Source organism: Chelonia mydas, chromosome 7 (genome assembly GCF_015237465.2).
Source record: "Chelonia mydas isolate rCheMyd1 chromosome 7, rCheMyd1.pri.v2, whole genome shotgun sequence".
Taxonomy (NCBI): Eukaryota; Metazoa; Chordata; order Testudines; family Cheloniidae; genus Chelonia; species Chelonia mydas.
In genome coordinates, this window is record NC_057853.1 from 37,223,981 (window position 1) to 37,241,962 (window position 17,982).

The following is a 17,982-nucleotide window of genomic DNA, read 5'->3' on the forward strand; positions in this document are numbered from 1 at the left end:
GTCCATTTTGTCCTCTCCACAAGACCCCTTTTAATTTCCATTTTTTATAACCTCTGTATGCTTTCCATTCGAAATATCACATTTATTTATTTTATTCTCTCAGAGCATTTCCATTGTTATTTCTGTAACAAACAGAGTTCAACAAAATGCATTATTAATATAAACATGAAACAGCTGAGATATTTTAACACTTAAAAGCTTTTGAAATAATTGAAAATGTCCATCAACAAATTTAAAAAAGGCTAAAATACCTTCCTCCCAAAAGTGCTGATAATAAGGGACTATTTAAAAAGAGGCATTAGACTTCAATCAAGTGAACTTTGGTGCTGCTTTGTAAATATTGAAATCAGAAAATAAAAGGAAATAATTTTTGGCTCACATGTATGCTTTGTAGTTACTGCCTATCTTTTGGATCCTGATGTCGTATTTGGAGTCTATGAAGGGTTCAGTGGTGGCGTAGGTTTGGGTAAGTGCTACCACACTGGCTATGTCCTGAAAATCGTAGTGGTTGTCTACCTTAACCTGTTGTCATAACACAAACAGCAGGAGGAAGAGAAAAACAACAAGAATAGTTAAGCATGTACTGTAAAATGCAATTGCAAATGACTCCTGTGAGAAATATTACTGTTTATAGTGTCAGCTTACAAAACAAAGAATGGATAATTTATCTGATCTGTAAAAAAAGCTGTAGTTGGCAAAACTAGAATATGGCAAAAATATTCCTGCAATAAGCTGTGTAATTTCTAGCCAGAAATGTAACCTTCACTGTTGTAGAAGGCAATCATCAAGTATCGACATTACATTTGTTTGTTGGAAACCCTTTTAAAATACTGATGTTTATTTCTGTTTCACATAAACAATCTCTAGGAATAGTTCTTTATAGGTATTTTATTGTAGCATTTTGGCATTTCAGTTTTAAGGATGCAGTGAACAGTCCTTCTGTGTGGGATGGATCAGTTATAATAAGAGGAAGGAAGGAAGGAAAGGAATACAAAAGCCCAACCAAACCAAACAAGAAAAACCTAATGGCATTATCTGCCCATGAATTTTGAAGTCTGTTTATAACATTATGTGTCAAGACACCTCACCAGACTGGGAGATGTTTTTTAAAGGATTGAATTCTATAGTCTTAATCCAATATGGTTCAGCTCTTTCTGGCCTTCAGGAATCTTCATTAGAACCTGAAACACAAATGGTTGCTTATAGGACTTCATATTTAATTTTGAGATAAGTAAATACACCTACTGGGTATTTAGTATCTGTGTTGTACTTTTAAATAAGGTGACAGGCATACTAATGAAGATTTTGAGGAATAATGTGAAAACTGAATGTGTGTAAAAGCATGTGTTGGGTGTACACAAACTTTACATCAATCTTGTTTTAAAAATGTTTTGATAGTCAGGAACCAGTCCTCCAAGGTCCTAAGTGTTCTGAACTGAACTGAGGCTCAACAAAAGCTGAGGGAATGCATCATCTGACAAAAATAGATCAATATCTTGAAGGATGAGTCCATAGTTTTTTAAGGTGTAACCATGTATATCAGAAGAATGTGAGTGCAGTAACTTGCACAGTGGGGCATATCCTGCTCCAACTGAAATCTATGGGAATTTCACCACTGTCTCAGTGGGAATTGGACCAAGCTCAATGTTAACTATAAGTGCCTGGATTCAAAGCCTGTAGCTTTGATGTCAAAGCAGCCCAATTATATTATCACAACTTTAGCCATTTCCATCAACTTTTGGATTGAAATGAAAATGTTATCCAACAAACTGGAACATTTTATAGGCCAAATTTAATGGTGATGGTTCGGAATCTGTGTAAATACAGTATGTCCCTCAGCCCACTCTGCTTCCAGCAGCTCCCATTGGCCTGGAGCAGCAAACCGCGGCCACTGGGAGCCGCGATCGGCCAAACCTGCAGACGTGGCAGGTAAACAAACTGGCCTGGCCCGCCAGGGGCTTTCCCTGCACAAGCGGTGGAACAAGTTTGGGAACCACTGCTATAGATAGATACAATGTACTAATGCCAAAGTCTTGAAAAAATGTTATGGTATAAACACTTAAGTGGGAGTTGCATGCATATATTTAAGAAGAGTATTTGGCCACTGTGGTGGAAAAATTATGAATATATGGAAAAAGTTAGATGGTGTAGAAAAAAATCCCATTAAAGAACCAATGTAGGTGGGAGAGGAGGAATAATGGAGTTACTAAGATTAAAAAACCCTCATACAAAGAGGTGTTGATAAACTTTCCCCAAATCAACATAGTAAGAACATCCAGGATGGTAAAGTAACAATGTGGAGAAGATAAAAAGGTTCCTGGTTTTGTTTTTTAAATTCAAGTATATTTTATAGACCTCTTAAAAAGATAGATTGGTTGCTTAAGCCAATCAACTCCTAGTAAGGATGTTTAAGCAATTATGTTGTTCAGTCATGGGATATTTGTTTGTGTCCATAATTTTTGTAGTAGGTGAGGTTTCTTGTGTACAGGAGACTCAGAGCTATGCAAAATGTTAAATATCAAGGAAATTAAATAATTTCCTTAAGAAATCCGAAATGCAAAGATTGCATATTTATTGAGTAAAATATTTTAAATGACAAAAATCAATTTTCTACTATTCAATGGCTGATATTTCATTCATAGAATTTTTGGAAATCCAAGGGGATAAGTGTCATTTGATGACACTTTGCCCTTGTTCAGTCCTTTTTCATCTGAAGATCTCTTAGCACTTTGGAAATGTCTACCAATTGAGTACCCGCACCCATTGACATCAGTGGAAGCATAATTGAGCTATACAATCAAACCACCATTGTGAGATGTAAGTGATATAGAAATTGCTTCACCCACCAGTGAAATGCAGTTGCCTCTGGATTGAATGCAGCGAGTGTGTTGCAACTCTACAGGACAGGAAATGAAGAAAAATACTGTATCCAATTTGAAACCACTGTGGGAATTTAGGAAGCTGTAGGAGAATTTATTCACCAGATTCTCAGACCTGCAAATCTTTACTTGTGACTTTTCAGGTAGTTCTGCTGCAGGCAACAGAATTATCATATAAGGCCCTGATTCAGGAAAGCATTTGAGCATGTGGTTAAGTCCCTCTCTCAAGGTCAGAATTTAAGATGTCTGGGGATGTAAGCATATGCTTTAGTACTGTCCTGAATAGGGACCCAAGTAACGCTTTGCACAATCAGGACCCTGAGTTGGAATTTGGCCAGCTCACAAGTTTTAACACCTACTGTGGAGAAGTTTACATATTTTAATATTTAGACAATTAAAATGTAGACTAGCACCAGAAAACCCCTAGCATGTATATATAAATAGCACCTGCACCTTTCCCATGCCTGAATGAGCATGTCCAATCTTCACGACAACAGGAAACGTTGGCAGTGTTAACTAAGAGGGGAAGAAAAGAAAAACAATATTAATTTAACTGACCATTGACGTCATGAACATTTTAATATTCATGAAAATAACAACTTCTGAAGTAGCTGTTCAGGATTCATTAGAACTTTTTTCATCCTGGTTTAAACTTGCCTGCATATCTTCATCTGTCAAACTGACGTTTGCAAGAACATAATCGTTACTATGTTACACTACTCTCTGTCCCATGTAGCTCTGCCTTTAGTTTATACAACACAACAAAAAATGCAGTCAAACAGCTCTTCCCATGCAGATATTTTAGAAGTATCCATGGATTGCTCAGATATTTAACTTGAACCCAAGGGTTTGTTTAAATAGAGCTGGGCTACATTATGAATAACATGCCCGTACAACATCTTAGATAATTGCATAATCAAAAGCTACATTCCTTTCAATTCAATTTCAGAAGATAAAAAAAATTTATCTGAAGAAGTTTGAAACTTCATTTATTGCAAAGCTCTGCTGAGAAAAAACTTCTTCATAATAAAGATACACCCACAACATTCTAACTCAGTTTAGGATTCCAACACAGAGAAGACCTGTATCCTCACAGCATGTAGCATTAAAAACAACATTTGCCACTCTCCAGTTAGAACTTGATTTGGAGAGATGCTGAAAGATGTGTACCTTCCATTGATAACAGTCATTCTCATGTGTCTCAGCCTGCTCAGATTCAACGGCAGAAGATCTCCTCCAAGTGACTACAGATAGCTGGGAGGGTGGAGATTGGATTTTAATGGCACCCTCTGTACCTGTAAGTTGAATTTCTAACTTAAAACCCCAGGGTTAGCATCTGGGCTTCCCATTATATATTTGATTGGCAAGCCAGGTAATTTTTGGTGCTCATAAGGACAGTGATCTCAAAGCATGAGAAGAGTATAAGAGCCAAATCCTCTTTGTTAAAGAGGGCACTTCATCTCTCATGGATTTCAGTGCTCCATCACCAAAGCTGGTTCGTACCATGCTCTGCATGTGTGTGTGTTTGAGGGGAGGAAGAGAGAAGACTCATATTTTCTCAGAACCCATCAAACCAAGGGAGAATAAAGCAAAATGCCAGAAATGAATAGTACACTTCTACACCACACCTTGCAGGGTGGATAAAAATCAATGATTTTAAAAAACGAAACATTTAAATTAAAAAAATCCATTTTTTAAAATCAGATCTTTTTAATAAATGCATTTTGAGGAAAAAAACCTATCTAAAGCTACATTATAGCTCAAAGATATCTCATCATGGAATAGGGATTATAAATTCTAATTCTATAGTAAGAGACAATATATTCATGTAATGTTTAAGAAAAGTTTTGTAAATGAGTTCCAATAGTTCATAGATTAGGGACCCAATCTTATGGAGTTCCAGGGGCTTCTGTATAGATTATTTAGGTTAATCTTTTTATCTACTTTATGGAACTCAGTGCTCAGTCTAGAAGATATCATCAGAGATGATTAGTTTTGCAGTTCTCAAACTGTGGATTTGTGCGTCCAGAGATACAATGCTTGTTAACAGCAAAAATGTTTTAAAATAAATAAATAAATAAATAAATAAATAATATATAGATGTGAGAAATAACAGATCTCAACTCTGTTGTCCCTCTGCAAATTTGTGTACACAGAGTCAATCCCTTACCTCTCTCTAAAAGTGCAAAATTTCAAAAAGTTGAATGAATAGAAGATTGTTGGGCGTGGAATAGATCTGGACAAAAAGAAGAAGTCTGGAGATAAATGTGAAGAAGGGAGGACAGGCAGTAGAAACAAAAGTGAAACTGTTTGAGCAGCATATTCCAAAAGTCTTGAGGTCTCTGAGTGTAGCCTTCATTGATTTGAGGTCTACCATACAGTTCTCTCACAGAAGGGAAAACCTATAATGGCAGTAGGCTGTAAAAGAAACCCAATTTGGGAATATTTTAATGAAGTTCCTTTACCTGTGGATAAGACAGACATGCGTGCAAAATGCAAACAGTGCAACAAAGAAATGCAAGGCCTGGTTTTCTGAATGAAACAACATCATGAGAAGTATTTCTTCTTAGGAGGAAGCTGCGTTGAAGATGATGAGAGGAACATGCCTGAACATGCAGGATCTTCAGGTTGGTAAACGTTTTTATTTCATACTTCTTTCTTAAGGACTGCCTGTCTTCCTTCTGGACTGTTCTTGAATTCTCATGTTTGAGCAAAAAATATAGTTGTTATTCTACGGTACTATCATTTTAGATGCAGCTGTGATACAAAATAAATAGCTCAAATAGGCAGATCTTTCTTTTACAATTTTACCTTTAAAGTAGTACTGAGTGTCAGTGAATGCAATGAGTAATACTAAATGAGCATTATGGTAATAATAATTAAATAACTGCATTGACTTATTTTGTTTAGGAGAATCCATCAACAACATACAGGATTCTGAGGACTATCCACCTTCAAGATCACCATCATTTTCTATAGTTTCAGTCACATCATGTTTGTCACATAGCCACAGTATATCACCTGTAGCAAAAAGGAAAAAAAAAATCTCCATCATCCAGAAACAACCATAGATAAGTTTGTGATAAGAACCAGCAGATTACAAAAAGAGGTAATTGAGGAAAAAATTGCTCGGTTTGTTTAAGCAACAAACTCTCCTTTCCATATGGTTGAGAACCCACACTTCATTAACATGGTTCAGTCATTAAGACCAGGATACAGTCCACACAGTAGAGCAAATGTCTCAGGCAAATTGCTGGATAAAGAGTATGAAAGAGAAATTGAGCAGTGTCCAAAAGGTCTAGAGGTTGAAATTGTTAACCTGAGTCTTGACAGGTTGAGCAATGTCCACAATGATCATTGTTGTATGTGCTTGTGTGACAACAGAAGAAGGGAATGTCTTCCTTACAGAAACAATTGAGACACCAGAAAATGCACACATAGCAGAATACTTACAAGAAGTAGCAGTAAAAGCTATAACAAACTGTGGAAAAAAAATCAAATGTCTAGTACGCAGTTTGGTCACAGACAATGCTGCAAATGTATCCAAGATGAGAAGAAATTATTTAGAAGAGAGTCCCAAGCTAATAACATACGGTTGCAGTGCTCATTTGATGCACCCCCTAGCCAAAGACTTCAGTGTTCCAGAAATAAAGGCTAATGTTGCTGAAATTGCAAAATACTTCCGTGACAACCACTTTGGAGCAGCTACTCTGAAAAAAGTGGGAGGAACCAAGCTAACTCTCCCACAAGACGTACATTGGAACTCAGGAGTTGACTGTTTTGAGCACTATATCAAGAACTGGCCTAATCTGATGATAGTTTGTGAACAAAATTGTGAAAAAATAGATGGGCACTGTCACAGCCAAAGTTCTCAACATTGGGCTTAAAAGAAATGTTGAACACATGCCAAGTACCCTGAAGCCTATTTCTGTAGCCTTGAACAAAATGCAGGGAAATAGCTGTTTTATTGTTGATGTTCTTGAAATTTGGAAGGAACTGAGTGAGATCTTAAAAAGAGAAACATGCAATGACAGAGTTAAATTACAGGCATTAAAAACCGAATGAGACAAGCACTATCTCCAGTCATTTTCTTGCTAATATTCTCAATACTCGGTACCAGGGTCAAACCTTAACTGCTGAAGAAGAGGAGTTGGCTATGACATGGACATCCAGCAATCATCCCTCCATAATGCCAACTATAATAAACTTCAGAGCTAAGGGTGAAACAGTCAAGAAATATAGGTTTGCTGATGATGTTTTAAAGAAAGTCACACGAGTGAAATAGTGGAAGTCACTTAAGCACTTGGATTCAGAGACTATTGAAGTGATAATCTCACTTTTAACAGCAGTAGCTTCTTCTGCCAGTGTAGAAAGAATATTTTCTTCCTTTGGACTAATTCATTTCAAACTGAGAAATCGTTTGGAACCTGAAAAAGCAGGAAAGCTTGTTTTTCTTTTCCAGATGATGAACAAACAGGAAAATGAAGGTGAAGACGACTGAGTTAGCTGCAGAAGCCAATATTTTAAGTTTCTCATGTTGACCTGGCTGACATCGTTGATTTAATTTTTGTTTTTTAAAAAAAAAAAATTTCATTTAACTATTTTAGTTAAAAACAATTTTAACAAAAAACAAACCTGATTTTAAAAAATTTGAATGTTTAACTAAATTCAAAAATTCATATGCTTGTTTTGTTAAAATATTATATGTTTGTGGTTGAAGAAAAAAATCCAGAATGTTGTTGTTTTAGTTAAATAAAACAATTTAAATGTCTGTCTGGTGATGTTCTCCTTCTAATACAGCATGGCAAGAAAATCCTCCAAATATTAATTATTAACCTGTTGAATTGGAGATAGTTACCTCCCAATGATTGCATAAATATCTGCTTCAATTACCTTTAGTAAACGAAATAACCAATCATTCATTTTCTGATATAGCTGTAAAACTAATCTGAAAAGTTTTCAAAATAAATCATTTAAAAATGTATAGTGTGTACCTTCTACAAATGAAACCTACATCTCTCTTTGAGTTGTGAAGAATATGTATTAAGGTTATAACAACCAGCAAGAATGTACTTTTATGTAGAAATCCATAATTAAATCGAGTCTTCCTGACTAGTGATTTAAATCAATTTAATTTAAATCAAATCCACACTGACACCTTGTAGAATTTAATGGGGAATTTTAGGCATCCCTTTTTACAGTATAGTTGGAACCTTTAATAACTACAGTTGTAACCCATTCATTAATTTTCTTCTTTATAAAATCCTTAGAAGCTTTGTTGAGCGGCTTAGTAGATCTGTTAGAATTGCACAATTTTGCAATCAGTATTGCTCCTCAATAACACATCTGAGTCAATGCTGCTCCAACTGATTTTTCTATATTCCTAAAAAACAAACAAACAAAAATCCCTACAGTTGTTTTTGTAGGAAGTTGCATAATAGAGTTTCTTTTTTATTTACCTTTCCCCCCCAAAGCAAATGTTGACTATGATAATAGAAAGAAAACATGAACTGAAGGCCTTAAGGCTTACAATAGAAGTCTGGATTTCTTATGTAATGCTGTGTGTCTTCTATTGAGAATGGCCAAGTTTAAATTAATAGTGTACTGCAGGGAGGCATTTTGACACAAGCCAACAAGGTAGCTAGCTAATGTTTCTTCCTTGAAATCTGGCCTCTGCTGCTGCAAGCTCCAGTTGCAGCTGGGATTTCAATTTCATTATGAGATTCTTGTGAGCTTGAATGGGGGTAATTATCTTTGAATACAGCAATTGTGACTTCATACTCTTCATGCAGTAAGTCAGTCACAGAGCTGGGAATACAGAACCCTGGCCTGCTGGTTCCTCCAAATTCACTGCTCTAAAGCCTGGACTATGCATCCTCTCTGAATTTAAACTCCAGGACAGGGCAGGAAGCAAGTGAATGGGTATATTATATCAAACAACAACTACAATAGAGTAAAAGAAAATATGTACAATTAGGGTTATTTTTAACCAAAGAAGGCATTTTGTGCATCTCATGTTTTAGATAGTGACAACCTACTGTTCTCTGCTATCTGGGAGTAAGGAATGAAAGATGCAATCAATGTGGAAAGGTAGGAACACTTCATACACAGAGCTAAAACAGAATTGTCAGTATCCTGGAAAAAACAACAGGCACCTTAAGAATTTCAAAACGTCCTATGCATAGCCAAATTGTTTTATGCTATCAGTATAATCCTGATGACAATGGCAATACATTTAAGCCTGACACATCTGAATAGTATTTCATATCAGCAACCTTTTGGCAGAAACAGCCAATTAAATGTTAATCACACATTTTTATTCCCAATAATGCAATTGGTCATTCCACTGAATTAAAATAGTAATGTAATATCTTTTATGAAGGAACTACGCATTTAAAAGTTGGTTTTCAACAGAGTAGTTCATTTTAATTGCAGAAAGATGTTAAAACACTGTAAATATACTGTAAATGCAACATTTAGGCAGATTTTGGCCATTGTTACATAATTGTGAGTGAAAATTTAGCAGCACAAAAACACACACTTGTTACTTTTTCTAATGATGTCCCAAGGGACAATAGACTTTACTTCCTATTGGGAACAAATTTGGTCATTAAGAGCCTGTTTTTCAAATCTAAATGTGCACGTTTACACACCCAAATATAATTAGTTCATTAACAGATACTTAAATTAGAAGTCAAAGTATTTTCAAATGACCATGTACGTGCACAAAGAAACTTTGTATGCAAATGAGGCATGCTTTTGTGTGTGTAGAGTTAAGAATAAACAGGTCACAATGAGAATGAGACATGTCCTCTGGAAAAACAGGTGATACTGTAAACTTTTTTTTTCTAAAAAAACCAAGACTGCTGGCCAGATCCTGGCTCCCTGTTTATCCTATCAAGGGGCATGGAAGGGGCTCCCCCAATCCTCACCCCATTCTGTGTGGCCACTTAGGGGCCTATAAAAAGCAAGCAATGCTAAACGTTTTCTACTACTAATTTAAATGGTTTGACTTCATTTTTGCATTTAGGACCTAACTCAGCAAAGCACTTAAACACATGCTTAATGTTAAGTATGTATTGAGAGTACTTTATTATACTGGGGTTTTAATCAGCGGAGGGTAGTTCTCTATATGTAAAGCTGCTGTACTTGTACACTGTTACTCGGGGGTAACTAAACTCATTAACAATTTTACCTGGTCTTGCAGTATTTGGGAACTGAACTAAACAAAACATATCATCAACACTTAGCGCGACAGCTGGTCAAAATCTTTTAAACCCAGTGTTTGGGGTTCCCCCCCCACAAATTATCAATATAAACAAATCTATTTTCCTGCTGTGATCAAATGGGAATTTTCTGTAATATTTTTATGAATGATATGCATGCAAGTGACTTACGTGACCTAGGATTCCAGCCCAATGAGTATAGAAGGACTAAATGCTACCCTGGGGAAGAGGAGGAGACGGGAGCGGTTTGTACCATGTATCTGGCTGGGGTGGTATGAATAGGTCATTAAGGACTGGCTGAAACTAAACCACATCAGTGGAGGATCCAGAAAGCCCAGGGGAACCCCAAGGACTGAACAACTGACACCTATCAACAGGAATTTCTGAACTCAGAGCATGCGTCTGCAAGAGGAAAACAATGGACCAAGAGGTGAGACTAGGATAAGAGCTGGCCTTGGGACACATAGGAGCTCTCATCTGGCAATGACAGCCTGAGCAGGTGGGTGAGGTTCTGTGGCCTGCAGTGTGCAGGAGATCAGATTAAATGATCACAACCGCCACTTCTAACCTTAAAGTCTATGAGAGCCAAAATGGCTTCTATAGCAAGTTGGTTGGTTGGAGCCCTGATGCTTTCCAGTCTGAACTCTAACTTAACCTTTGCTTCTCTATGCTAACCTAAGGACTTCCCACTGCTGTATTCCACTTGACTAATAAATGCTACTTTGTTTTGAAAAGGCTGCTTGGTGTCTGCAAATGTTGACGTGCATTGATCCCCAAAAGGCTGAAAGTCCCTGAACAGGAGTCTAGCTTGGCTGAACTTGCGGGCAGAGCGCACAGTGTGAAACAGGAGTGCTGGAGCCCAGAGGCTCAGTCTTGGAGGTGTTGAAGCTACTTAGCCTACCCTTAAAGAAGAGTGGCACTTCTTGGGGCTCTGGCATACTGAAGAGTTACCTCCAAGAACCTGTTAAAAGCTGGGGTGTAGCACGGATCCTGTGGCACTGTGACTCCCCCTAAAATTTCAATACAGTTTGATTATTTTTAATTAAAAATAATCAAAAACAAATTTTGAAAAATTAAGCAATGCACCATTTTCAAACCCTTTGCAATGAAAACAATTTTGAAATCTCAATTTTTCATGTAACTAAACACCCTTCACCCATGACTCCCAAAGCACTGAAGTTGAGTTACTATTATTATCTTCATTTTATAAAGGGGAAAATGAGACACAGAAGGGTAAAGTGAATTGGCCAAGGTCACATAGTGAATCAGTAGGAGAGCTAGGAACAGAACCCTTGTCTGATTCCCCTTCCTGTGTCCTATTCTTTGGAACACACAGCCCACAGAGATATTATTTACTGATGTAAGAACATGTATTCTTTATTGAATTACTGTATATATTTTCTAAATTACCTACTATCCTCAACCCTTATCTGTTGTCTCATCTTTGATACAACACTTTATGGGTCCCTTATTTTGACTCAACTGCACTTTCATCATTTGAATTGCCACCAACTCTTGTTTTATGCCTCTTGATAGTGTGTTTTCTGACCCATAACTTACACGCTAAGGTTATCATCATTAATGCACGTCAAATTAATATAAATTACTTTTTTACTTTTCCCACTTTGTTCCCATTATTTAGTAAAGCTGTAAAATACTAAGTATTTCAGGAGCGAATTTGCTCATGAAATGAAATGTCTATAATCAATTGTATTTTTTTGCAATTCTTTTGTCTTGTAAGCAGCAGATCCCACCTCAAATGCTTTTCTGTTAAAAATGTCTAACAAATTACTTCGCATAGACTGTAAGTACTTTGGGACTGTGCAGTACCTAGTATAACAGAGCCCTGATTAGGCCTTCCAGATGCTACTGCAATGCAAATCATAACATAGCATGTAAACTATTTCTATTGTCCAGTCAAATGACAGAAGCCCCAGTCTTGCATGGCTTTAGGTATGTAAATAGTTCTATTAACATCCATCACTCATGTGCATAAGTTGGGGCTGATGCTGGATCTCCCATTATATGAATGCATGAATCATTGCTTCCTATGGAGCAAAAGTAATTTCTCTTTCCCTGCACATTCCTTCACTACTGTAAACTACAGACCTCTCAGACACCAAACTCAACTAGTTCCAGATCATTATAATCAAGAATGTTACATTAGACTGGAATTAATACCAGCCTATACAATGCCTCAAGAGACACCTCTTTCTAACTCAATACACTGCTGGATTTCACTGGTCCCTTTTCTTTTTTAGGAAATATGTTTAGTCTGGTTCTAAAGAAAAGTACATCCATTAATGATGTAAGGCATTACAAACAAAGCATTAAATAAAACAGAGGGAAGGCAGGAAAGTGGGCATGATGAGACGTGGAACATAGAATCACAGGATTATTGATTAGGATTATTGGAAGGGACCTCGAGAGGTCATCTAGTCCAGTCTTCTGCACTCATGGCAGGACTAAGTATTATCTCTAGACCATCCCTGACATGTGTTTGTCTAACATGCTCTTAAAAATCCAATGATGCAGATTCTACAACCTCCATAGGCAATTTATTCCAGTGCTTAACCACCCTGACAGTTAGGAAGTTTTTCCTAATGTCCAACATAACGGCCCTTGCTGCAATTTAAGCCCATTACTTCTTGTCCTATCCTCAGAGGTTAAGGAGAACAATTTTTCTCCCTTCTCCTTGTAACACCCTTTTATGTACTTAAAAGTTATCATGTCCCCTCTCAGTCTTCTCTTCTCTAGACTAAAGAAACACAGTTTTTTCAATCTTCCCTCACAGGTCATGTTTTCTAGATGTTTAATTATTTTTGTTGCTCTTCTCTGGCCTTTCTCCAATTTGTCCACATTCTTCCTGAAATGTGGCTCCCAGAATTGGTCACAATACTCCAGTTGAGGCCTAATTAGCGTGGAGTAGAGTGGAAGAATTACTTCTCGTGTCTTGTTTACAACACTCCTGCTAATACATCCAAGAAAGATGTTTGCTTTTCTTGCAACAGTGTTATACTGTTGACTCATACTTAGTGTAACCATCCCAATATCCATCACACGCTTTCTCCTCCTTACCACATGGGAACACTAGGGGAATAAATTCTAGTGCTTCAGGAAGTGGGTTTTAATTAGCAGGTGATAAATCCTCCTCCTAGTACTGAAACCCTTAATCACATGCTCAAATAGATCCCTATTCAGTAAAAACATAAACATGTGCATAGTTTTAAGCACATGCTGAAGTTTCACCAACTTCAGTCGGACTTCTGCATGTGTTTAAGTGCTGAATGGGGTCCTGATTGAGTAAACTCCCCAGCATGATGCAAGGGAGCACCATACTGTTGAAGGCTGTGTTCATCAGCAGAGATGTAAAGCTAAAAGAACCTAAGTGGTTGTGGCCTTTAAAGTTCCTATAGCACATCTCACAAGTTTAAGAAGTGTTGTTTTCTGTATTCTAACTAAAATACTTATATGGATGACAGCATTCTGCCTACTTAAATTCCCCAGTGACTGCATATGGAAAAATATTTTTTCTATCACTTCCAGGAAGAAACTGTTTTGTCATGCCACATTTCAGTGATGGGTGATTTCCGTGTAAATATTGTTTGTATTTCTGCAAGGCACCTTTACACATCAGAATGGTGCTGCAGACGTCAATAAATAATCATTTCTTTGGAATTCTTTCACTTGAATCCATTTTTAGGAACCATTTCAAGAGTTGATCTTTGATCTAACAAACATAAAATTGTTTCTCTAGAGAACTTCAGTCTAAGTAATCTGCAGTTAAATGCATCTCCAGTACCTTATCAGTCTTTTTTAATTAGCCTTTTCCAACTAGCCAAAAGCATGCATGCACATACACGTTATGAATTAATGGCTGGCTATGTTTTAGTTTAAAAATTAAGCTGTGAATTATGAGAATACAAAGTAGCACATATCCTAAATTTTATTTATTCATTACCTTCATATTTTAAAAAAATGAAAATTTCTCCCCACCGCCCAAATTTAAAATAATAAACAAATCACTGCCTGGCTGGGACGTTATAAGGCAGCAACTGATTTTTATGGTTGAGCCATAAACCACTGCAACGGGGTTTATAATGGAAATGCTGGCAGACCTTTGACGACAGCAGTACAAATGGCACTCCTGCAATTAACAGGACCACAAAGTTTTCCCATGACTCCATAGCTGCGGAATCCTTTGTGGACCACAGGAACAAAAACAACAATTAAAAAAAAAAAAGACTTTGCTTTACAAAAATGAACCAGCATCTTTAAAAGGAGCAGGATTCCTTTAACGCTGGAGTCTGATACCAGGATTTCAAATGACATGCCATATCTCAATAGAAATAGAGGGGAGTGGAAGGCGGGTAGCAAAGGTAATCAAACCACAAAGGCTACAGCCGAAGCAAAAGAGGGATCAAGGAAGGCTTCAAAATTAAGTTACCACAAAGCATTTTTGGTTGTTGTCATCACTATAGTAGCACATGAGTGTTAGCTATGTGATGCTGATGTGCCTGCTGTCTACTATCCAAATGGGCAATACTGAGATCTATTTTCCCTTATTGCTGCCCCTACATTCCCTAATCCCCACAGATCTCACTCCCCGCATGGGGGCTACCTGCCCAAATCTACAAAGTGGCTCTCACCACCACTGATTGGCTCCAATCATGGGGCGAAATCATCATTCCAAGTGGTAAGAAAAACTGACAATTTTCTGTTACAATTATGATACATATGGGATTTAACTTCCCCACCTGCTCCCTTCCGTTTTGACTTCTATCCTTGACACCACAGGAGCTCTCTGGACTGCTCACGCAGATGGGTAAACAGCAGGCATGCTAAGACCATGCTAGCACAGAAACCAGTTAGCTTCATAAGCTTTCTGTGATTTTAGTTACATTTTGTTTATTTTGAAGGAAAATATTTAAAAAACAGCTCTAGCAAATGTGAGTGGAGTGTCTCTTTGGAAGGCTGTGTCACTAACAGAGCTGGTGGAAAGTTTTAATTCAATATTTTTGTTTGCTTGCAATAATAGCCTTTTTTCCAAAATGATAATTTTTATGGAAAAAAGTGTTTCTTTAGCAATGTTCTGATTTTTTAATTTAAAAACCAGACATTGGAAAAGAAATTGCATTGACAAAGCAGAAAATGTTCATGAAAATTTTGGAATACAAAAACAATTATTTTTAGCCAATCCTTACCATTTTTGACCAGCTCTAAAAATAATCTTGTTAAAGAAATGAGGCAAAATAAATATATAAAGGGGATATGCAATCCAACAATGAACTAAACCACAATTAAAAGATTGACTGCACCTTGTGGACTTTCAAATAGCAATTGTCTCCTTCAAACTGTCAACAAAATACAAAAAGCTGCAAATTACACACCAAAAGCTGCGAAGTACACACAAACTTTCAGCCACCTTAAACATAAATAACAAGTTTCAGAGTAACGGCCGTGTTAGTCTGTATTCGCAAAAAGAAAAGGAGTCCTTGTGGCACCTTAGAGACTAACCAATTTAATAAATAACAAGCTCATCCTGATTCCCCGATCTTGCAATGGAATCTGCTTGCATGAACTCTCACATCTGTGTGGAGTACTAATCCACTCGGTTTTAAATGGTTACATCAGTAAAAGGATAATTTGGGATTTATTATTAATTATATGTATAGATCAAATACTACAGCCACTGATAAAATAGCATTTTTGGTAGAAAACAGGGTGGTTGAATAAATATTTTTATTTTGCCTCAAATATCTAATAAAACAGCATGTCTGAATATGCTGAATGGGGTCAATACTAAATATTATTGCAATCACCAGTATGGCTGTGGCTGTTACTGAATTTGTAGAAGCTTATATAATATCAATGTAGGTTATTTACTGTAGAGATATTTGCCAGTATACTAACTTTGCTAATGCAAAATAATGTCAAATAATGCAAAATGAAAAACTCTTCTGATTGTTTTTATCACGTGCTAAAGAATGCAAAAAGTGCACACACACTAAAGAATTTTTTTTCTTTTCAGTGATTTAAACATCTCACAACATTATTTTATAATAAATTTGGAGTTTCATTTCAAAAGCCTCTGAACTCAAAGTGAGTCTTATGGTTCATGTCTGGTTCTGCTTTGATCTGTGAACTTGTAGACATGTTCCCTGAGGGAGTAAAAACCATATTATGTTCTCCAGATGAAAGAGTAAAAAAAAAAAAAAAATCTATGAGGAGGAATTCTTTTAAATCTAGATAACAGAAGTCAAAATTCCTTTAAATTTCAGCTAGAAGAGCATTTAGTATGAGAGTTGCTTTCACTGATACGACACATTTTAACAATTTCTGTCATATGTTAATATCAGGAAATACATTAATATATTTAATGACCAGACAAATGGAATGGTTGTTATCAAAGGGCACCCTTCAGACTGGGTGTTCATCATGTTAGACATGAATCTTAATGAGTATAGCAATAATACTTTAAAAATCTCTTGGCAGACTGGCCACCTGTCCAAGTGTTCAAAGTCTAACCATTCTTGGTTAACTGCACCATTGAAAGGTTTGAGGACAAGAGAGAAGGAGGGATTAAATATTAAAAGTGATTACATCTGTAATGGAAATACTGCAACATATGTAGGCTTAAAATGTGACTGTAATATCCTGTCTGAAGAAGCTTTGATGCTTTTAATAATGTGTCTGTCTCTCCCCCACCCCATTAGCTATATAATGATATTTTTCTTTCCAGAGTTGACTTATGTGCTGCTTAACTGTTTGCAATCACTTTATTTTTCTAGGTACCTACTTGGTATTTCTTTGTCTTCAAATATTAGGGAAACATCTCAGAGGCAAAGCATTAGGAAACCAGATTAAAAGTATTTCTCTCACTGGTATTCAGACAATAAAAATAAAATATAGCACTTAATGAGCCTAGTCCTCCTCTCATATATAGCAAGTAACTCACTTGAAGTTACTGGGCCAGCTGATTAACTCATCTAGCCTTAACGGGCCTGATCCTCAGCTGGTGTAATTACAATGGAGCTACTTTGTTTTACACCAGCTGAAGACATGGCCCAAACTGGAGTTACATTGGTGTAAATGTGCGGAGAATCAGGCCCAACATCCTCAAAGTGCTGGACAGACAGCAACTGATGGAGGCAAATGAGTGAGAGAGAAGTTTCCACTTGGAGTGCCACCTTCTTAAAACATATAGCAAAATAAATGCTTCAAAGATGTTGCTTTAACCGACTGTGTGTTCCTGACTGGATATGAAAAGGGGAACTGGGGAGTCTAATACATAATATTCATGCTGTATCTACAGTTATCCAAATTGCAACAGCCCTAGGATTCCTGGATTCTTCTAAATGTCACTGATAAGACCACAGCTTGCAGGCAGACAGCCTCCTCCCATGTCTTACCAGTTGATGCACCTCTCAGGGGAGTTAAATCATTATATTAGTTTTACAAGGAGTGACAGAGCTCCTTCTCTGCCTTGGTGGATTCCGCACTTCCACTTAGCCGTGGGCAGGATATTCCTCTCTATCTCAGAATTTCCCCACACCCCTGGCTTGCTGTCCATACCTTGCCTTAGCAGGGTTCCCCCGGTCTCCCTGACAAGGGAATGGGAGGGAAGCCTCTTAGTCTCTGCTAGCCCCTCCAGGCATGGTGGCAACAAACCAGGCACCCAGTTCAGTTTCTCCTCTCCAGTGAGGTCTCTTCACTCAGACCTCTGGGGCCTGGAAGGGCTGTTCTCCCTGTTGGGTAGGGTTTCCCCTGCCCTTTACCTCTGTGGTTTTCCCTCCTGATGCTTGTCAGTGTCTACACTGCCCAGATCTCCAGTAGCACACTTTCCTCCCACAACTCCTATCGTGCACCCCATCTGA

General features: G+C 37.2%; 1 protein-coding gene across 2 annotated transcripts in view; it reads right to left on the reverse strand.

Annotated features, from left to right (window-relative positions):
* Positions 1–17,982, reverse strand: part of SYN2 (synapsin II) — a 402,447-nt gene that overhangs the window by 63,295 nt on the left and 321,170 nt on the right. The window contains exons 6-7 of one of the 2 annotated variants that reach the window (XM_037905072.2): positions 3,333–3,395; positions 380–522 (exon numbers count right to left, since the gene is read on the reverse strand). In XM_037905072.2, the coding sequence (XP_037761000.1) occupies positions 380–522; positions 3,333–3,395 (206 nt within the window). Of the gene's footprint in view, positions 1–379; positions 523–3,326; positions 3,396–17,982 lie in introns of both variants that reach the window. The other variant, XM_043551313.1, reaches the window with a different exon arrangement.